This window comes from Adiantum capillus-veneris, chromosome 26, assembly GCF_014529385.1.
Source record: "Adiantum capillus-veneris isolate H3 chromosome 26, ASM1452938v2, whole genome shotgun sequence".
NCBI classification, from domain to species: Eukaryota; Viridiplantae; Streptophyta; class Polypodiopsida; order Polypodiales; family Pteridaceae; genus Adiantum; species Adiantum capillus-veneris.
Window position 1 is genome coordinate 19,911,869 of NC_140956.1, and position 23,714 is coordinate 19,935,582.

At 37.1% G+C, this 23,714-nt stretch overlaps 1 protein-coding gene across 1 annotated transcript; it reads right to left on the minus strand.

The window, feature by feature from the left end:
• Positions 1-1,109: 1,109 nt before the first annotated feature.
• Positions 1,110-7,834, minus strand: LOC147423091 (cation transporter HKT1;3-like). Its single transcript, XM_086502146.1, has 3 exons — positions 6,588-7,834; positions 5,414-5,620; positions 1,110-1,508 (listed from the first exon to the last, which is right to left on the minus strand). Exons 1-3 carry the CDS (start codon positions 7,718-7,720, stop codon positions 1,289-1,291), a joined length of 1,560 nt encoding a protein of 519 aa, XP_086358272.1. The 5' UTR covers positions 7,721-7,834; the 3' UTR covers positions 1,110-1,288.
• Positions 7,835-23,714: the final 15,880 nt, after the last annotated feature.

The window sequence follows — 23,714 nt, forward strand, 5'->3', positions numbered from 1 at the left end:
ATTTAATCTAGCCTAATTCTCATTGGTCCACCTCAATGGCCATCCAATAGGATTTGAGTACATCTTGTGGGCATCTGGGCTAGACAGCGGACATGTGTCCCTCTTTCCCTTTGTGTAAAGGAAGCTTGTGTGTGTGTGTGTGTGTGTGTGTGTGTGTGTGTGTGTGTGTGTGTTTCTCTCTCATCCTCTACTTCTAGGGCTTGCCCCCTCCTATGTAGGGATTATGAAGACTTTTTTTACACACACTAAGCATCCAATTTTCCTAGTGTTTGACCTTTGGACACAACCTTTGAATTTTGGAACCTTAGCATTTTGGAAGTCTTAATGGACTGAACCTTAGGGCTTTTAAGCCCATTGTTGCACATTGCTCTTTTGCAGATGGCCCACCCTTTGGATCCCTATTTTCCCTCCTTTGGATTCCTATTGTGGCCTGCCAGCTTAACCATATTCTAGCTTTTTCTTCCCTGGCACTTCCCCATATTAAATGATCAGTTTAACATGAGAAAATCATTTAGGAGAATTAGATATTAGTTATTATGACATAAGGGGTACACATAATACTTAAAGATATACAGGTAAGGGTTTATTTAAATACCTCTTGTACACACGCGTTATATGCAATTTTTACATGGTGAACTCCCCGAGAGATCGAGTTGTAGTAGTAGGGTAGGCTGAAAAAGGGTGACTAGGAGATTATGCATATGTAATCTACAGTCTCTCCAAGCTTAGTTTGAGATTTATAACAAGGGTCACTATCATGGATTTGGTATCAAGAATTTTCTTCTTCAAAATGCATGGACTTATAGCCTATAAAAGAATACATTTTTTGAGAATTTTTCATTTTTCATGTTCATGGTCATAGCTTCTCCTTCTCTTGTTTGTGGTGCATTTTTTATTTTTGTGAGTTGCTTATATCAAGGTTTTATTGATGAGCTAAACAAGAAAAATATGTTGAAACCTAAAAATCTTTCAAACAAAAAGTAAAATGGAAAGGCTAACAAATTTCCAATGTATAACATATAAAGCTCAAACCATCACAAATAGTAGGGAAAGAACCTAAACTTCACTATAAATTATCTTTTTGAGCAATTAAAATGGTAGAATGGAAAAATTAATGTGCATTATCATGGAGAAATTATAATTTACAAAAACTATTAATGGTTACCCTTGAATTATCACAAGTTCTTAAGAGAGGAAAAAGCAAGGTTCCAAGTGTGTCATCTGCTACACAACTTGCTTGAGAGCCTATTGTAAAATAGTTCATGTGGTTTCTTTTTGTGTAAGAAAATCATGATGATATGTTGAGTGGAGAGATAATATCCCAATCAATATCTTCAAGAAGATTTCGATGTCTACCAAACAACATCACCAATATGAGGACTGCTTTTCCACCAAAAGTCCATTTTCCAGAGAATGCACATGGAATATCCAAGCACTCTGTTGTATGTGCCATGATAGTCTTTAAGCTACAACTGTAGCCTATGGTTAGACCCACGTTTCCATAAGCACTATTTTGGCATAAAACAAGAATTTCTTTAATGAAATTACGCTATACAACATCATAAATGGCTCTAAACAAATAGAATCCTATACATTGATGAAAGAAACTAATGAAAAGAGAATGACAAAGAGAGAAGCAAAACCAAATGTGGAATTTGTACTAACACCACTCTGTTAGAGAGATATCCTAAATGCTTTTGATTGTTGGATTTCTTGACTTTTCATGTCCTAATAACACTTTATCCCACAAATCATTCGAGCCAATTTTCTTTACATTTTTTTATCAACAATTTACTTCTTCATCTATACACATATTCATGTTTTTCTATTTCTAAAATTATTTAGAGACCTATTTCTAGTTGGCTAAGAAGTCTTGACAATTGTATTGTTTATCATAGTCAAGCATTTAAGAAGTTATGACTTACACTTTACAACAAAGTCATGTTGCAGATGTGATGTACATATATAAAAATACATGGTTATGTATGAGTTCTCGCTATTTCCTCCACATTGATGGTGAAATGAAAACAAGTGTGGTGATATGTATGAGTTCTCCCTACTTCCTCCGTACTGATGATGAATGAAAACAAGTGTTATGGTGGAACTATAGAGAGGAGTGTAGGAAAAATCTTCCAACCAAACTAGAAACAAGTTCAACAAAGGGTTATCAAATTAATCTTGTGATGAACAAAGAAAATATATAATCTGTTGTTGTGGTAATTCATGAAATAAATGCAATTTTAATACTAACAGACTCGCTCATTTCAATCAGTAGAACTTTTTAACAAACTTGTTGCCATAAATATAACATGTTTCAAAAAGAAATGCTCGCATCAATTTAAGCATAAACTCTTGCTCGAAAATGAAAAACTTGATTATAATTGAATTTTCATTGATCATTGTCGAATTTTGCTTTATTAAACTTCTAGTGGGTCTTTTGTAAAATTCTCTTTTCGAGATAAATACTTTTTTTGTGCATTGCTGATAAACTAATGAATGCATCTATCCATTTTTTAGACTTCTTGAGTGGGTGTGCTTTGTTCTAATAAAACGATTTAAGTATATACTCTATAGCAAATTCTCAATCAACCCTACAATGTTCTTTTATTGTGTACCTTCTAGGGTTTTGAACAAGTAGCTTATGCAATTTTGATATTATTGTAAGTCGGCATTTTTGAAAAAAGACTACAATAAAGGGGTCTTCTAACTAAGGTATGTATATTTATATCCAAATATAGATTATGTAAGTCATGCATCAATTTGATGCTTTCTTCTTTTTGACGACTTGACCTCAACAAAAGAACCTTTGATATTTGGTTGTGAAGGTAGTAGTAAACCAAACCCATGTCATGTTAAGAGGAACATGTTATTCTATATTCTTGTCTTCCAAGAATAACTTACTTTTAGACCATCATTTGAAGTATTTTTTCCAATGATCCTTTTAATAATTACAATGTCATGATGCAATTTGGTACTCAATAATTCTAAATTTAGCAATGTACCCAAATGTTCTCCTAGTTATGGAACAACTTTAAAGCTCTAGCACATCAAAAACCAAACCAAACCATATTTATTGGACAGTCACTTATCAAAACTTTCTTATATCACATGCGTTGAAGAGATCATTAACAATACTGATATACTCTGTTTTAAAAGCTCCACCTTCCTCTAATCTATGCACCTAAGAAATAATAATCCTCTAGTTATCCCTAGGATATCCTCTAGATACAGTACATGTTTTGAAAGCTGTCTATCCCTAGAAATATTGTCTTTTTAGAACTCAAAACACTTGTTGATTGTTGAATAGTGCCACATGGAAAAGTTGAAAATGGCAAACAATTATCATTGTTTTTTATGCAACGCTTAAGAGACATTAACTAGACACCACACCTTCTTAGCATCTTATATAGGCCAATATGATTTTTAACATTGCTACATTGTAAGGATTGATGAAAAACATAATGCTAATTTTTACTAAAATATATATGTTCCTCTCAAACTCTTCAAAACAAAGTATATTGTTTGGCATGCCTTTGTAATACATGGAGGAAACTAGAGTTAAGTAGCATACATTAAGCAAGAAAAAGAACATAAATAAGTAGACTAAATAACAAAGTGAAGAATCTCAATGTCCTATTAAGGAAATGTAATGCAAAAGTAAATGAAGATCGTGTTTATAGAGTTTTTTCTTTTTGCAGCAAATATTTTAAAAGGTTGTACATAGGATATATCATAAAGAAAGTAATAGATGTATAGCAAAAGGTAACTAACATCAAGAAGTTACTTGTTACCCAAATTTGGTTAAACTCGGGAGTTTAGTTTGTTACTTTTGGAAATAAATGTTGTGATGAACTATGTAAAGAAACCAATGTGATTATTGTAATATAGGTTCAGAATTTGTAGTAGATAGCAACATTTAAATGACATGAAAGTATGATCAAACGATATAGATCATTGGATTACAAAAACATTTCTAAAGAATGATTGATCTAAATAATGTTTTGTGAAAATTTAAATTAAGAGTAATAATATTTCATAAACGTACCACTAATTATTGACATTTTTATTCTTACTACGTTCTCTTGATCAAATGGTACATGTGACATATATATATGAACTTTTTATTTAAAATATTTTATCAATTTAAAAATATTTAAATTCCTAATAATAATATAAATTACACTAAAGTAACAAGGTAACATTTCTATAATAAACTAAAAGCTAAAAAAACTTATTAGTTATGAAAAATATTTCAGCTAAAGATAATTTATGGTTTTTAAATTTTAAATTATCTGTAAATAAAAGAAAAATTTACAACTAAAAAACCTATGTTTTGAATCAAATATTGAAAAGAAAATCATTAAACCTTAAACGAAAAAGATCCATTTACAAACTAAACAAAGACAAAAAAAAAGAAGTTAAATGAGTATTAAATAAAGAACCAAGTTACAATGATGAAAAGATCCATTTATATTATTTTTCAAAAAAAAATTCTTATAAACCCTTCCTTTTGAAAAAAGAAAGTGAGGATTAAAGAAGGAACCAAATCACAATGATAGAAAGATCCATATACATTATAAAAGAAAGATATAATCTTTATAAAACTTTTTTTGATACATGTCCACCATCGGCAACCCCTACATCAATGGTTAAAAAATTGCACCATTTCACCATCACCCCTATATGGCCTTATACAAGCCAATTAGAGTTATAAAGGTTTGCAACTATATGGCAACTTTTGTTTGCAATACATCAGAATAGAGCCAAACATCCAAATACTTCAAGCAAAAGAAAGAGAAGAAAAATGAGATTTTAAAAAAAAATCTAACAATCGTGATACAATTTGTAAAAATTACCAAAATATCCCTCTGATTTGTGAAAATACTCAAAATACGTCTCAAATTTCAAAAATCCCGAAAATACCCTTGTATCTATTTTGGCGGATTGTTCAAGATTTTTTAATCTTTATTCCTTTTTGACAATTGAGATCCGCTTTGCATACTTAGCATGTGATTTGTCACTAATTACCTCGCAAAAAAAAAGACAATTACGTCTAAAGATAATGGAGCAATTAATCTCCAAAGCCTACATAATCAAATCAAAATTTGGATTTAGCCTCTTATATTGATAAGCAACGAGTCTTCTTATGAAAAGCTACAAATTTTTTAAACTTTGGAAAAATTTAATTTGATAACCTCGATATTTTGAAAAATTTGAAGGACATTTTGGGAATTGCAGACAAAATAGTGAGAGTATTTTGAGAATTTTCACAAATTAGAGGGGTATTTTGGTGATTTTCCCTAAAAATTAATTATATATATAACTGTGTCCGCACATGCGTGTATGTGTGTTCACAATTGTGAAAACCCCACCATGTGATAGATGTGCTTCAAGAAAGGATAAAAGAATGTACCTTATGACTTCATAGATGATGTTGAAAAAAGAAAAGTTTAAAGGATCATGTCTCAATGAATCTCTTTCAAAGAAACAAATTAAAAAAGTGGCCACAAAGAGAAAGGAGTCCTTTCTTCTGAGTTTGAATATTTCTCCCATAAAGATATTGCCTTTGCACTTTCTTGCTGGGTGCTTACTAATATGGATCGGATACGATGCAACGTACCTAGATAGGGATTCAAAAAAGAAAAAAAATTAGTAAGTCTTGCAATTTATCCTCTTTCCTCGAATGGATTAAAAAACTAGAATGGATATACTTAGCTTAACTCAAGAAATTGCCCAACTCCCTATCTACTTTGTCATGTATTTAACTAAACTCGACCAGATTTCCACTAACTTTACCAGAGCCAAATAGTCTATATACAGCAAGATATCACTATATGCTTCCACGCAAGACGAGTAGCATACATCAATTATACACCCATCCACATACGACGTTTCTAGAATGGCTCTAGAGAAATGATGCAAAGTCAGCCAAAACAAAGCCGAGACCTAAAAGAGCCATTAAAAGCTAGTCACACAACATTGAAAGAAAACTAAGTAGACCAAGAAAAAAATTTCATAATGTAGAATCTAGATGCCAATCATAAAAATGGAGGATGTAGAATGTAGATCGACCCTACAAATGCCAAGATTCACTTTTAAATGAAAGTGTGATAGTCATTCACAATGCAAAACAACCATCAACTCCATCATGCATAGTATGATGGATCATTGAGTGGCTTATACATTATGTGCATGGGTGCAATTATTTTGTGTGTGTGTGTGTGTTGTAAAAGAATAGGGCTATATTGTTGAGTATTAATGGGCACTGAGGATGCCCGAGCCAGCCTATCCCCAGAGATCTGTACAAGTGACAAAAAAAGAAGTAGAAGTGCTCCTAGCTCATGGTGGCCTTGATTCCGCTTTCACCAACTAAGTTCAAGCCTTTGGATTCTAAATGATCCTGTTTTATATGTTGATATGTCTCCGAGGTCTAAAGCATTTGCATGCAAAAAAGTTTAAGCAAATCAAAATCACAAAACAGCCCTTTTAAGAAAATGAGTCCAACATTGACAAATAAATGTGATGATGCATGCGTGCAGGCACGAGCGCGTGCACACACGCACACATACAATTAGAATGAGACTTACATGGCAACAAGAGCGATGAACAAAGTAGGAGCTGAGAAGCCAGAGAGGTTAACAGCATTCATTCCACCGGTACGAGCAGAGATGGACTGAAACAAGGCCACCACCAACTTGTAGCCTGCCCCAAGCCCCTTCAATGCCTCACTTCTCCAATCTATAGCCAGCATGCAGATTACCTGACATCCATTCCAGAACACCACACTCCCCACTAACCAAAATGTCCCGTCGCTGGGGAATATGTGCGAAAAGCATCTCTCTTTGCTTGCAAGTATATATGCACACACTTCTTTTCTCTTTCCATGTGTACTTCTGTACAAGACCCATATGCCAAACCGTAGTGTAGGTGCATATAGAGTGTTACCCATCAACATAAGTGTACCAAGGCAGAGAAGTATCACCCACGATTGCTGCAATGGCACCATATTCGCATCCAGAAGTATGTACCCACAGTTACCAAAGGCCGACACAGTTGCAAAAATGGAGAAAAGGCCGGGATTAACCTGGTTTTGCGTTAGCACAGTAAAAGCATGTGGGCTGCGTACTACGCAGATTTGGCATATGATAAAACCAGTGGATATAAAGAAAACATGATAGCAAGCAGTCAACCAACTCACGGTGACAAGGGCTTCATAATCCATGGCCTTTTTCTGTGTCTGCATGTGATAGTCTCCAGTGTAGGGAAAAATGCTCCATATTTCCACAGCGGGAGAGGGAGATGAGCCTCCATGATAGGTCTTTGCAGCATGTGGGTGTGAGGCGATTTCGCAATCTGAGGGTTTCTGAGGGATGGGTGTGCTGAAGAAGTAGAGCTTTCTGAGGAAGAGCGGGATGGCAGAAGTGAAGACTTGGCCGCCCACAACCATGAGCAAGAGGAGGGTAATCTGGTTGCAAAGGGAGAAGCGATGGATTGGCACGCTCGCCAGGCCCGTTTCTGTGACTGCAGAAACCGCATTGTAGAACGCGTCAAGGAAAGCCAGAGGCTCTTCCTTTTGTCCCCCAGCCCATAGTACCAACGCGCCTATCAAGGATAATACGAAAAAATATGTAACATGCAGAGCCCACAATGGGTGCTCTCTCAGACATTTCACGGCCATCCACAACAACAATGAAGAAGCTTGTTGTACTAGCCTAACCATTGCACACAAACTTGCAAGGTTGCAATGCGACAACGTTCTGCGCCTCAATCATCTATTTAACCTATCCCACACGCACACTCCTCCCCACTTTTACTATCACTCTTTCTCTTTCTCATAGCACCAGCAAGGAATACATAGTTCTTCTTCTTCTTCTTCTTCACTCTAGGTGGAGAGAGAGAGAGAGAGAGAGAGAGAGAGAGAGAGAGAGAGAGAAAAGAGCACAATTTTGTGTATAAATATAAAAGAGTACCATAAGGGAGGGGTGACTTTATTATGAAAGAATAGAGCTTCCAATGCTTTTTGTTTGGTGCTATGATATAATGGGAAAAAACAAAAGTACAAGGTCAAATCCCTCAAAAGTTCACTATATCACATGATATTACACTATGCTTTTTTTAATAATAAAAACCCGCACCACCCTCAAATGTATACACAAAGTATATGTTTTTTTGAATAATTATAGTTGTCTCTACCATAGTTTTTAAACAACCCTCACCACCCTCAAATATATACATAAAGTATACTTTTTTTTTAATAATTATAGTTGTCTCTGATTAACTAATGTAAATATGGTACTTTTTAAAAATTGGTCACCTGAGACCTCCAGCTCAAATTAAGACATGCTTGATGGTCAACAACTCATAAAGATGATTTTTCTTACATTAATGGGTAAACAATTGTTGTTAAGAGCTTTGAGGCTTGCTCCCCAAAACACGATCTTTCACGGGGTCTTAAATGAATCTTAAGAGGTGGGATTGACGGCAGACAAGAAATCGCTGGGATCTCATGGTGAAAATGGATGCTTTGCCCCCTCTCACACCTTGGGATTGAACCCCTGACCTCCCATCAATAGCCTAACATCTTAACCGCATGCCCATGTGGGTTTCCTTGTCCCCCTTGCCACTTCACATTTTCATAAAGCAAACCGGCAAAGTAGACTCGGACGAAAAAAGTAAACTTTCACCCATCTCACGAATCACCAGTGCCATGATAATTGTGCCCGAATTTAGGATTGTAGTTTCCACCACTTGGGCCTCATTCAAAACCCCATCAAGGTACATGTGTTGAGGGGTTGCTTGTGATTTGCACACACAAATGTGCTTTTGGATACAATGTAAAATGAAATTAGAGATGATTATGTATGTGAACATGTGCAAGAGCTAAGAAAATGTATTGTATTAGGAGCCATAATAAAATTTGTGAATCTCTCTCTCTCTCTCTCTCTCTCTCTCTCTCTCACACACACACACACACACACACACACATACAACATGTGTCAAAGTTGTCATATCATGTGCAGTATTTTAATATATAACACCACGCAAACAGAAAATTAATCATATGACTTGAGTCCCTTTACCTATTTACACTACATTGAAACTTTGCATGCTTTTTTCCTTTTTGTGAATAAGAACATGCTTGAGCCTACACCCCATGTGGATGTTTTGTTGTGTCTTTGATAGAGCTTACTTATGAGCCACACAAACTCCTTTGTGGAGAGACTTGGGAAGAGAACATGTTTTGCATTATCTTCCTTTCCAATGATTAGAGCTTTCCTTTTATGACCAGTGTTTGGAAAAAGTGTGTCTTGGCTTAGCCTTGAGCCAGTTGTCGAATCAAAATAGCAGATTGAGAGGAAAGGAACAAAGAAAGGATCCTCTTGGAAATTCACAAAAACAGTGTAAATGTAAGGCCTAGGGTAAGACGGGCCAAGACACACATGCGGTATAGGGGAGCCTATCTTTAGTAGGCCAAGGGCCTATATATGGTCTGGTTGGATGGAGATGTACAAGTGCTAGTCCTCAGTCTCTCATATTGGTGTCAAAGCTTAAGGAAGCATATCAAGTACGGAGGAGGGAGAGAAGCGGCATGAAGCATGGAAGGACTCTCTCTCTCTCTCTCTCTCTCTCTCTCTCTCTCTCTCTCTCTCTCTCTCTCTCTCTCTCTCTCTCTCTCTCTCTCTCTCTCATCAAGCTAATCGGGAAGAAGATCGAGGAGGTGCTCTCGTAGGGACGAGCATGAGCCCTTAGTCATAGGGGAAGGAAGAAAGCGATCAAAATTGTGTGTAATCACTTTCTCTGTGTTCCCAAGGGCCTGTAGAGTCTTTCACACAACTACATCCGGCCAGGCGGAGCATTGTGTAAGGCTCTTTAACTCTCTTTTTGTCGATGTACGTTGCTCTCCGCTTCTCCATTATATTGGAGCTTCCTTTCACACCCAAGGCCCCCTATAATGTCACTAGGGTAATCAAAGGTGGTTTCCCATCCCTTTCCCCACATCCTCAAGTTGTAGGAAGCTTGTAAATTGGAAGCTCAAAAATCGAAGCAAGGCAGCATGCACTCGCCATGCAATGCATGCAAGCAGTAGGGTACATAACAACTTTGACACACCAACTTGGCCATCTCATCGCTGTGGAAAATATTATGCGAAGCTACAAGAATTTTCAACAATTTACGGTAATAGTTTGCAAGTTCTATAGTTTTGACAAGGAACGATAGGATCAACAAAGGCTCTCAAAGATTCAAAGCTTTGACATGCACAAGATTTTCAAGGCAAATCCCTCGAAGCTTCAAACTTTTGACATGCACAAGTCTCCATGACAAATTGGGTAAAAGCATGAAGTTGAACTCACAAGCAAAGGCATGATAGCATGCAAAGAGGATCAAGGCTTCATAAATAGTTGTTGAAAGGCAATTTGCCCCCAAATCGAGTTTTCATGACAATTCTCAACATATGTATAACCTGAACAGGGTGCCTTCTTTTGATTTTTTCCTCAATAGATTAATCTTAGCTGATGCATGTAAGCAAGGCTGCCTAGCAGTAAAGGCAAGTCAAGCACAACCTGTGGCTTGTTAGGCAAAGGTATTCGATACTTTTATTACAATTCAAAAAGCTAGCAAGCATCTTTCTCTCTAGTTTGGATTTTCGGATTTGAACTTTTACTAGGGCATGGCTCCTAGGCAAGTTTTTTGAACTTAATGCAGTCAGACACGGTCATGATCAACCCATTGTTGGCGTTTCAGATTCGACAGTCTTTCAAGGATATTTGGCCACAGTTCCATGCAAAGGAGCATTGGGAAACCGAGGAATGCTTTGTTTGTGCAATTACAGTAGGTAACTTTATACTTCCAATACAGTATCCTACGCAACAAGGTTGAGGATCGGTGTGGTCAATTTCTTTTAACTCTGTCTAACATGACAATGCCATAAGATCAACCACAGTACATTAGTCATGTTTTAACTAAGGAGCATGGCTCCGTATGAGGCTACTCATGAGCATGGCTTGTGTAAATAAACTAAAGTGTTACAGATTTCATAACCCTTCAATTTTGTGCCTCCAAGAAGTTAAGAAAGATGCGCTAGCCATAAAAAAATGTTGAAAAGCAAGGCTACGAGCTAAATTCAGCAAAACAACCACACCACGGGGTATCTCACGCAAGTCGGTAAGCAATGTCAATTTCCAGTTTACAATTTTGAACTTATTGTATTTTACAAACTTTCCTTCAAAGCTAGTTTGGCAGGCAAAAGTGCTTTGGTCAAGAATATTTTTACAGTTAAAAAAATCGGATGGCTACGTTTCTTGAGCTATCTCTTTTTGACATTGAGAAATCTAAGATCCTTTTATGATTTTCAATCACACATATAATTCAACAAGGTTTTCTCTATGAAAGCTCAATAAGGTCAATTTTATTTTGCCATGACATTTGTATGTTGGCAGAAGCACCCGTTGGCTATGAGCTCAATGACTCCATCCTATCTTATCTTTTTGATGTATTTATGTGAAGCAAGGCTTCAATTTAGGGCTTATTGCATAGAAGTTCCCAAAGTTTGGAATATGCTATTAGCATACGAACTTGGGGACATTTTGCAACATGTCTACATGATTTTAAACTGGAGGTTGGAATGAACCAAGAAATAAAGGCATGCATGGTATCTCCGATAGTCTCAATTTATCAACATACATGGCTATGAACCAGAGGGGCAACAAGGTTAACAAATTTTAACTTCTTCTTTATTTTGTGTTTTTAATTTTTTAAATTGGACAAGGTCTTCTGCTTTGCAAAGAAAAGTGTTTAACAAACTTAACAAGAAACAAGGCTTCTACTCCATATCAAAATACTACCCATTAGGATCAAGGGTAATGACACACATATTTGGCAAATTGGAAATATATGGATATAAGCTCACATTTTATGTTTGGCAATGTCAAATTGTGATGTATCCATGCCAGTACAAATGTGCAAGGCACGATGGTATTGGCTCACACTGTTGAGATCATCCTTTAAGTCAAGGGATTATCACTCTATTTTTTCTATATGCATGCATGGCATGCCTGTACAATGGGATTCATTCCACCGAATATTTGTTTACACTTTTGCTATGACATCAGCTACTCTATTTAAGAAGAGTTAGTACTAGTATATTTTTACTTGTGTTTGTTGCATATGGTTGCAGTGGTGGCATGCACTATACTATAGCTAAGATTTTCTATCTCTAGCAAGTGAGCATGGTCTTGTTGTCAAACAACTAATTCATGGGATGACATGAATTCGCTAAGGGAGCCTCATGACATGTAATTTCTTGTTTAAAACAAGACCGAAGAAAGTCTAGAGCGGCTAACTTCTTTTTGGTGTTGGGAATCTTTCTCTTCTTTTCATGGGGAGATATGATTATTTTAAGATCCAGTTGTGAATAAGATTCCAGCTTGTGAGGAACTGATCTTTAAATTTTAGCATTGATTGTGCCTATAGGAGTGAAATTTCTAATAATATGATCCACCTAATGCCAAATCACTCCATGAGTGTTCATGGTCATTGATTGACCTCTTTATAGTTGTACTTTCAATGAAATAAGTCTTCTGTAAGCTCACTATTGGACATGGTAGACTCTGTTGATAATTGTTATTAACAATAGTTTTCATGCACAATCTAACCAAGGGGTTTAGATTTCCTAGGCAACACCCAAAGCTACTATTTAAATATTTGTTTAATTTCACTAATCTCTCATCTAGTGTTTAACATGTCAAAGACATACTGGGTAAGTCTTTGAGGCTGTATTTTTTAGTAATGTACCTTTCAGGTATGAATAGTATACTTGACTCTAGATAAGCGGATGCTATTTTCAACCTCCAGGTAAGCATATGATTTGGTTTCATTTCATTATGCACATGACTTGATTGAATGTTCCAAGTAGGATGCATATGCTAGAAGGCTTCCATCCATTTCACTCTTTGAACATATGACAATCATGTAGGAGCAAAGAAATTTGGGACAGTAGTGTACTAGATACATTTTGCACCTTGTAGTTACAAACCTACATGATAGGGTTTTATTTGGCACATGTTCTTAGTCATAAGGGTGCAACATGGTGTAGGAACTCATGGAGTTTGGTTTAGCTAGTGTGGATCAAGGTTCATGAGGGTCCCTCTCACTCATGTCGTTGAGTATTTACAATTACCTCCACACACAAGTACATCTCGTACTTGGTGGATGTTATACTTCTTGATGTCATTATATGAGACATATTCCACATGTGGAGAATATGAGTCTTTGGGATTGACATCGGTGCCTGTTATTCCAAATATGTGTCACGACAAAGTCCCTAGGTGCTAGTCACAATCATTTATTCAACCATTTCTAGCACGTCATATCAGGAACAATTTTGGTGGGGCCAAAAATTTTCAAATACCTAGTAAGAATTGTTAAGTTTACATGTATTATTAAAGAACATTAACGGATGGTTGTTTATGCATGTAGCAAAGCTATGTACTATGAATGAAAATGTTTCATTGTTTGTATCCAGATGTGATTAATTTTTCACATTCTAAATTGGTTCAAACATTTTAGCAAAGTTTTCAAGTGATTGTAGTAGGAAGTAATTAGTTATTTACATAGAACAATTTACCTTCCTCTTCCATGTGTGCCGTGAGCATCACATCTGCCATAAGCATTGGCAATTATAATAATGAGAATGCAAGTTTGGATCAGTTTTTTTCTAAATGCATGCACACTAGGTGTTATGGGTCCTAGTGTTTAGCAAAGGAAAATTTGAAGCCACATGCAAATTCATGACATTGAAAGTTTATGAAGCGTTTTTCACTTTATGTGCAATAACTATGAGATTAATTGTGGCTCTCCCACTCACCATTAGAGTAATGACTTGATTTGGGTCCTTGGAAATATGTTGACTAAGCTTTGTCAAGTTAATTCACTTCACTATCCAATCTCTAAAGTTCCCCACATTGGCTGTTTATAATCTGTATTGATTTTATGGATATTCACTACCATTTATCCAAAGACGGATAGGAGATTTCCAAATGTTAATCCCATGCTAGAGGATATGCTAAGAGCGTACATTAGCACAAAGCAATCCAATTGAAAATGTTATCTCCATAGTCTCAGTTTGCTTCCAATGAGGCATAGCATGTTGCGACTAGGTTAGTCCCTTCATGTTTAGGTCAAGTTCTCAACCTTGATGACCAATTATGGTGGGATTGCCTACAAATGAGAAATGAAAGCAAGTCAAGGACCTAATCTGTGCTGATGAGTTATGTTAGCATGTCATTTTCATGGAATGTTGAGGAGGTTTTTTTTAAGACACCTCTTAATAGTGGTAACTCATTTAAAATACTCTAGTGAGTGATAAATAGAGTCTACACATATTGTTGGTTATAGGCCGGTTACACAAAAATAGTACCCATTTAATGCTTACATACACTCTCTCTCTCTCTCTCTCTCTCTCTCTCTCTCTCTCTCTCTCTCTCTCTCTCTCTCTCTCTCTCTCTCTCTCTCTCTCTCTCTCTATGAATGAAAAATAGCTTACTAGATAGCTCTCGCTTATCCACCTAAATTTCCCTTCACAAGCATCATTTTAAAGAGCCCATAATAATTGAAGGTACACTTTTAGCAATGCATGGTATGCAACATAATTTCAAGAGATCTCTTGGTCACATAATATTCAATGATGATAACCACTATATTAGCTTCTCTCTTTCAGTACATTTTAAAGCCTCTGTTGAAATTGTGGAACTTGAAATTGAGCTCACAATCCTCTAGCTTACATAAATTTATGCCTTGTGGTTTAGGGTGATGCTCCAACTCAGGATTTTTATAGCTTCAAGGAAATTCTTGCATAGGGCAAGTTTGGATTGAAAGATTAGTTATGGCATAACACCCCATGATATAACATGCTAATTCTTATTTTTTGTCATTTTGATTGCTTGAGCAGTCTAGTGAGTAGGGGAAATTATCTACTGTCTCCTATCATGTTAAATTATCACACGTCTACACATAATCTACAATTTGACCATATCATTGTCGCTAATTCTCTCTTTTATAAGATCCTCATGTGTCTAAAATGAGCCAAGGTTGGGCAACACAAATTGCTATTCGTTAGTATGTGATGAGGTATAGATTGCTAAACAAATACACCAAATCTACTAGATAATTGCAACACGTAAAGCAGATGACAACATAAGTTGGCCGATTTTGTTTGCTATTGTTGCTTGATGCTCCAATAGAAAGCATCCTTCCTTGTTGTTGTGTATTGTAGTTCTTTTCTTTTGCCATAGTCCTTCCACTTAATGGAGCACTTACCATTTTCATAGATTTTAAATGAGAAGGATTGTCGAATCGAACATGCCTAGTCTCTTGCCATAATCCACCCTTTGGTAAAAGTAGTCCTCGTATTTTTCTATATGCAACAATTGCATGCATACCATCTTAAAGTCACATATATCCCTAAGTTTTATAACATGGCTATCCCTCTAAAATGTTCAGGGTTAAGTTTTTTACCATTGCTTTGATGCTTCAATGGAAAGCATGCTTGTTGTTGTGTATTGCAGCTCCATTTGTTTTTTCCATAGTCCTTCCACCTTAATAAAACACTTATCTTTTTCATAGCTTTTATATGACAAGGATTGTTGAACATCCTTGGCCTATTTTGATAATCCACTCTTTCGTAAAAGTAGTCCTAGAGTTTGTGTGTATACAAAAATTTCATGCATACCATCATAAAATCACATTTATTCTGATGTTTGTAACATGGCCATCCATCTAAATTGTTAGGGGTTAACTAGTGTTAGGGTGATGGCCAAGTGGCTGGCTAGACAACTTATACACCCATCTACTAACTCTAACACTATTCTCCCTTATCTTTAAAATAAGGAGTCTGTGAGACATTGCTCACCATTGGACTCCACCCACACTCTGTGTTTATAGATTATGGTGCAATTTTCCATGTTACACCATATAGAGAGTGGTTTTCCTCTTATGCAAAGGACTATCAGGGTATAATCTAATTGGGTGATGCTCATGCGCTTGAGATCGTTGGAATTGGATACATAAAACTGGTACTTCCAAGCGACATGGAATTTATGTTAAAGAATATCACATAAGTTCTTGAGTTAGCTAAGAGTTTGGAAATTAATTGGGATACAAAACTATGCTAGGGAGCACTTAATGGATTGTTAAGAAGGGAAATCTTATGGTTTTCAAAGGTAGAAAACATGGTATTTTGTACTCCATCCATGTTTCTTTTGTAAAAGAAGATTTTATTCATATAGCTTGGCTATCATCTATTGAGTTGTGACATAGCCAGCTAGGCCATATGAACAAGAAGGGAATGAAAACTCTAGCAAGTTTGGTTGTTTTCCATTGTTAAGTTTTACTGATTTTTATATGTGTGAACATTGTATTGATGGAAAGCAAACTAGGATTGCTCACCTACCATTGAATAGAAGGTCCGTTGAACCACTAGAGCATGTACATAGTGATGTATGTGATCCTATGCTGACCAAGTCTCTAATGGAGGCTAATTACTTTGTAATATTTCTGGGTGACTCTACTTGGAAGGTGTGGGTTTACTCTTTGAAACATAAGAATGAGGTATTCCATACATTTTGGAACTTCCATGTACATGTTGAGAATCAATCGAGAAAAATCTTAAGGGCTTGAGGAATAATAACAATGGGGAGTATGTATTGAAAGACATGATAGACTTTTGTGCAAAGAGAGAGATTCAATGGTAGTTACTCCATACACACTTGCCCAAAAATGGATTAGCTAAGTGTATGAATCGCACGATTCAAGAGCATGCTATAGCTATGCTTTCCATGGACAATTTGACACAAAATTTTTGGATTAAAGTTGTTTTGATAGCGGTTCACATCATCAAAAATTTGCATAGGAGCATTGAATTACAAGATTCAAGAGGAGTTGTGGTCAGGCAAGAAACCACACTATGATCATGTATGTGTCTTTGGTTGGGACGCATATGCTCATGGCCAAAGGAGATTACAAAAAAGGTTGATCCAAAGTCATACGAATGCAATTTTTTGGGATACGGTGCAGATAAAGAGATGGGCTATTGTCTTTGGCACTTAGAATCTCGTAAAATTATTTGCAACTCACACGTGATCTTCAATTATTTGAAGATACATAAGAAGCCTGTTAAAGAGGTTGAGTACAAAAAAATTCACATTTGAGAATGTTGCCTCAGATTTGGTAAGAACTCAGAAGTCTATGAGGAGCCTTCCATTAACAATGGAGAATTCTAGTGAGGAGCCTTCTATTAATAATGCTCCAGACAGAATAGAGAGCAATAGTCAACAATTGAGGCACTCTAATAGAGCCTCACATTTGCTTGAGTGATTTCAGCTAAGTGTGGATTATGACATGCTGGCTGACTGCACAAGATCACAAAGCCATGCTACTAGATGATAAGTTGTGGTGAGAGCAAGCTATGCAATCAAAATATGATCTTATTGTTAATAATGAGACTTGAGATTTAGTCAAATTGCTTACCTTGCAAATGGGTTTACAAGCAAGAGTTTGCATCAGGAGATCCGAATCCTAAGTATAAGGCGAGATTACTTGCTAAGGGCTTCAACTCGTTTGAAGCGGGGGGGAGGGGGGGTCACCCATAGGCATGTTAATATAGCACGTGAGTTCAACATAACAGGGTTTTTATTGGGAAAAATTAAAAAAATTATATTGATAAAAGGGGGGTTTTATTTCATTTTGGAAAAAAAATCCATGAGTTTCTTACTAAAAAGAAAGGGTTGTTTTATTATCTTAGAGCATTTAACTATTAAGAACTTTTTAATATACTTTGCATGCACGTGATATATGTGATTTCTTGTAAGTGACCCCCCCCCCCGCAACCTTTGCATATGGTGCTTAAACTAGTGGCTATTGAGGACTTGAAGTTGGTCCAAATGGACATAAAGACAACTTTTCTTCACAGTGATCTTTAGGAAGACGGTACATGCAACAACCTAAAGGGTCATGCACAAAAGAGCTTGTATGTACTCAAAAAGGCACTTCATGGCTTGAAGCAAAGATCAAAGTAATGGTTTCAAAAATTTAATCGGTTTATGCAGTCTCATGGATATAAAAAGAGTCAAGAGGATCATTGCTTGTACATAAAGAAACTTAGTGATAGATCACTCATTTGTCTTCTGTTACATGTCAAGAACATTCTTATCTATGGGAAGAAATCTCACAAGATTGCCAATTTAAAGAAAATATTGGGTCACACTTTTGATATGAAGGATTTGGGAGAAGCTAGACACTTTATTGGTATGCATATCAAATGTGATATGCTGATATGCATACCAATAAAGTTCTTGCATTCTTTGAAGAATTGTATATACATAAGGTTCTGCATCATTTCAATATGTAGGGGGAAGGAATCTAGTACCCCAATGCTGGTATATGTGAAACTTGGCAAGGATGACTCTCCTAAATCAAATGTTGAGAAGGAAAAGATGGATAAGATTCTTTATTCCTTGACAATGGGAAATTTCATGTACACTATGGTGGCTACGAGGCTAGACCTTGCATTTGTAGTGGGAATGGTGAGTCATTACATGGCTAACCTTGGCAAGAAAATTCGGGATACAATGAAATATATCCTCAATTACTTGAAAGGTGTATACAACAAGCATGTGCTTATGCTTCAAAAACAGTGATGCAACCATCATTGGATATGTAGATGTGGATTATGTAGGGAATGTAGACAATAGGAAGTCTATATCTGGATATATTTTCATCTTTTTTGGAGGCGCTATCTCTTGGAGATCATGTATTCATGTATTGCACATCCTCTTCCACTTCAGAGGCTAATGTGTTGTAGCATCAGAGGTGAGCAAGGAGGCTTAATGGTTTGCAAGTTGCATAGAGTTGATGGGTGTGAGATGAAGCCACTGTAATGCTTCAAAGTCATGTTTTTGTACATAGATTTTTTCTAATCCACTTAGGCCACATTGGCCATTGAGTGGGAGATTGTTAGGGTAATAGCCAAGTGGTCGGTCTGACAACCTACAAACCCATCTATTAACTCCAACTCTATTCTTCCTTATCTATGGAATAGATAAGGAAGTCAATGAGACATTACTCACCATTGGAATCCACCCCCACTATGCGATTTGTGCTTCTCAAGTGCATGCACTATGTGCACACTCCTCACTCGTGCACTCTTCAACTAGATACTTGCATGGAATGAGTGTGAAAGACCTTTGAAAAATGATAACTTTTAGGAAAATGGTTTGAAAGTCATTAGATCTTGAGGGAGGGGTTCCTATCCTCAACACCGTTATCACACAAGCATGTTGGTACATAGATTTTTTCTAATCCACTTAGGCCACATTGGCCATTGAGTGGGAGATTGTTAGGGTAATAGCCAAGTGGTCGGTCTGACAACCTACAAACCCATCTATTAACTCCAACTCTATTCTTCCTTATCTATGGAATAGATAAGGAAGTCAATGAGACATTACTCACCATTGGAATCCACCCACACTATGCGATTTGTGCTTCTCAAGTGCATGCACTATGTGCACACTCCTCACTCGTGCACTCTTCAACTAGATACTTGCATGGAATGAGTGTGAAAGACCTTCGAAAAATGATAACTTTTAGGAAAATGGTTTGAAAGTCATTAGATCTTGAGGGAGGGGTTCCTATCCTCAACACCGTTATCACACAAGCATGTTCACATGGGATCAACAGTGGAGGCAAAAGTCAAGGTGCATGTAGATCGTGGGTTGTCATGCTTAGAACATGGAATTATTTGCCTGACATATTGCACTCTGGCTATCGCAAACAAGCACAAAACAAAATCACTGACCAGATGGCCAAGCCCAATACCTTAGAAGACTCTGTGGCTAAAATATATGTAGCCTCTATAGTACTCAATGCCACAATTTTGAGCACCAAGAGACAACTCCACTAGCTAAATTAAAGACATAACCCCTGGTAAATTTCCTAGTGCCAAAATCTCCTCGCTATCCAAATCACAGAATCCATGCAACCCTAGTGTACCCTTTTCATAGCATATACATTTCTCTTATTAAACTTTTGTATAAAAATACATTTCACTACAATGTGGCTTGCCAGGGTTATACGTGAATTTACTAACAACTCCCACTGCATGAGCAATGACAAGGAGAGTGGAAATCATGGCATACATCAAAGATCCACAAGCTGATGCATAAGGTATACCCTTCATAACACTTGCAATTGAATCATCCTTTGGGAATTAGCTTTACTAAGCTTTTATGTGGCAGTAATGGCACACCAAGAGGCTTAGCATCAGCCACTTTAAACTTTTCAAGTTCTTTTTTTATGTACTTGTCTTGTGAGAGAAACAACAAGTGCTACCCTCTATTCTTTTAATGCACATGCATAAAATGTGTTCAGCTACACCCAAATCTTTCATTGAGAAGGCTGAACTCAACTGCCTTTTTAATAACAGTCATAGTACTATTATGATTTCCTATAATCAGCATGTCATCCACATATAATAACAACACAATATGGCTTTCATCATCATCCTTTTACTGTACAAGCAGTGATCTGCATGAAAATTCATGGTTGAGAATGAAGGTGTCAAAATTTATGTACCACTATCTAGGGGATTTTTGCATGCCATACAAGTTGCATTTCAACTTACTTATTAAAAGATCTTTTCTTGGAATAGAAAAATGATCTTTATCCAAGTCACCATGAAGAAAAGTAGTCTTCACATCCATGTGATCGAACTGCAAATCCAAGGATGTTGTGAGAGCAAACAAAACATGGAGCATAGTCATCTTCACCACTGGTGAAAAGACCTCCTGGAAGTCTATGACTTCCTTATATGTATAGCCCTTGGCAACCAATCGTGATTTGTACTTGGGCTTCCCATCAATACATTTAAATTTTTAAACCCATTTATTAGGGATAGCTTTCCTATCCTCAAGCTCCCATGTGTTATTTAAATACAAAGACTTCATCTCTTCCTACATAGCAAGCTCCAACTTTCTCTTGTTTTCACAGGACTGTGCCTCTCTAAATGTCAGAGGCTTACCCTTATAAAAAAATGCAATCCAAAGATTGCTAAAACCTCTATCGCTACCTTCTAACATGTGTAGACCTTCTTACTCGATGATCTATATTGTTAGGAAATGGGTCTACATCCTCAAGTATGTGCAAACCATCACCAAGTGACTGATTTTCAGTATTTCCTTACCATTGTAACTTGCTTTCAACATGTTTTCCTTGTTGTTATACCCCATCCTGTGCATCTATTTAATGTCCATTATCTTCGACCTATAGCACAATGGGAGGTGGCTCATTTTCAACATCAATAGGAACAAAATCTTTAGTTAATGGTTGGTGAATGGATGATTACTCATGCAAAAATTTGACCTTCTTTTTGTCAAGGTCTCTGTTGGCTCATACGCCGCGACGGACATCAGCACAACAAAAAATCACCTAACAAGAATTGTCAGCTAAGGACAAACCTCGACCCGCAGGTGCGTGGAAGCAAGCATAGGGTGTCAACCTACACTCGACCGACTATTGACTACTTCCTACAGAGGTCTCTACCCAATGTCTAAGTTACAGCCTACAAAAGTGCACATGAGGAGATTTCCTACAATGCTTCCATGAGCTAAATACCCATCAGACGTTCTCAAAATGCTACGAAACTCGAGGGATATCCTATTAACACCAATAGGCCACTCTCCTTAAGGTCCGTGACCCAAAATCCTACCCAAAAACACCCAGTGCAAAATCACGTAGGATGTCTGACAAGTTTTTGCAGGCTGACGTTTTGGAAAACTAAGGTGCCTAATGTGTAGCTCTACTCAATACGAACGTGTGGATATGCTGAAATGCAAAAACATACACCGTATGCTTATCGAATCACTAGAAATAGCTCGCAAGTCAATCTCACGAAGCCAGGCCGTACACACGCAATGTAGGTGTTGACGCGTAGTTCTCTCCGGGAGCAACATGCTGCACTTCTCCGCACTCGATTCCAACCACCAGTGTGCGCGTAGCGTCAAGATAAGCTCTCACTCTCTCGTACACAGAATATGCTTCTCACAGACACTTTATAAAAATGAAAAAAGGGTCCTTTCATTCAGGTCAAAATTTGGTATATATACCTTCCAAATACAAAACCTCATGTTCCAAAATAAAATCCTGCTCAGTTTAATGGCAAAAATAATATACAAAATTGGAAACTTCTGCAACCCCCAAGTATTTACAAATGAAATTACAGGTTTTCTTAATCAGAGAATGACTACATAGGATTTCTTTCTTTTCTCATTTTGTCAGTCTTCAGTTGAGTGTAGCCGCCAGTCTTCAGCTAACAGTCTCCCTATGTAGGATTTTTCAGCAACTTTGCCTCATTAAATAGTACATCTTGGCTCTAGCACAATGCGGGGCTGCTCATTTTTAACATCAATAGGACAAAATATTCAGGTAATGACTGGTGAATGGATGACTATTCATGCTAAAATTTGACCTTCTTTTCGTCAAGGTTGCCATGTGTAGCATTTTTCTATGTTGAGGTGGCCAAAAGCTATAAACTTTCTCTGCCTCATCTCCATATCCCATGAAGATTCCCTTGATGGATCATTGTGGATGGGTTTCTTAACCTCACTCTTATCTTATTGCAGACATAGCGAGAACCACAAACATAATTGTCAATCTATGGCATGAAGCTGACTTCACTAGTGCATGGAGGCTACAAGAGGGTGTCAATCTCTTGTCAATCTCTTTGTATCACCATTGATCCCTTTTCCAGCATCACTCTCTGCCGCTTTTCAAGTGTCAGCTCTTTTTGAAGTTCTATCATCTGTTCTTCAAATGCATCTCTATCTTGGCTAGTGCTAGTTGCAGCGATAGCTCTTGCTCTCCCTAGAGATGCTCTCAACCTCTGAATCATTTTCTCTTTTACTTTGATTTGATCCTTGAGTTCAATTATCTCATCTTGACTAGCTTCACGCGATATTTTAGCCTTGTCCTTGGCCTCTTTCAGGCTCTCCACCTTTTTTGACTCTTCTGCCAACCGTAGGGTTAGCTCATCCCTTTCCTTCTCGGCTTCAGAAAGATCATTTCTGACTTTTGATATTCTTCTTCAGATTTTATTAGCTTCTGATTGATTTCTTTGTTTTGAATTTCTAACTCTTGACATTTCTGCAGTGCTGCTTCTAGTTTGGTTTGCATCTGTGCTTGGCTGTGCAACTTCTCCCGGTTTTGCTTCTGAAGTGTTTCCACTTCAGCTTTCACCTTTTCTTCACTCAACTTCAGCCCTTCATACTCCATGTCTTTGGCCATTAATCTGGCTCTCAATCCTTGCAGTCTCTGTATGAGTTCTTCCCAGTCTTCCGCTTGTGGTGACAAATCCATGGTATTTGTTGCAATCTCCTTTAGCTCCACCAAACTAGAGCTCAGCGTGTATTCTTCTGGTTTAGGGGTTGATAATTGAAAAGTTGTATGAGCTGCCTCCTCTCGGGTGTATCCAGTAGCTAGTAGATCCAGGAATATTCCATAATTTCTTGCCTCCGGATCTTGCTTCTCAGGATTTGGTTCAAATTTGGCCTTCTGCTCTTTCTCTTTGTTCTCCTCTTTCTTGGAGTCTTGTTGCTTGTCAGATTTATCCAACTCCTCAGTTTGTCGAGGTTGAGGAGGACTAGGAGGAGGTGGTGATGGTGGAGGAC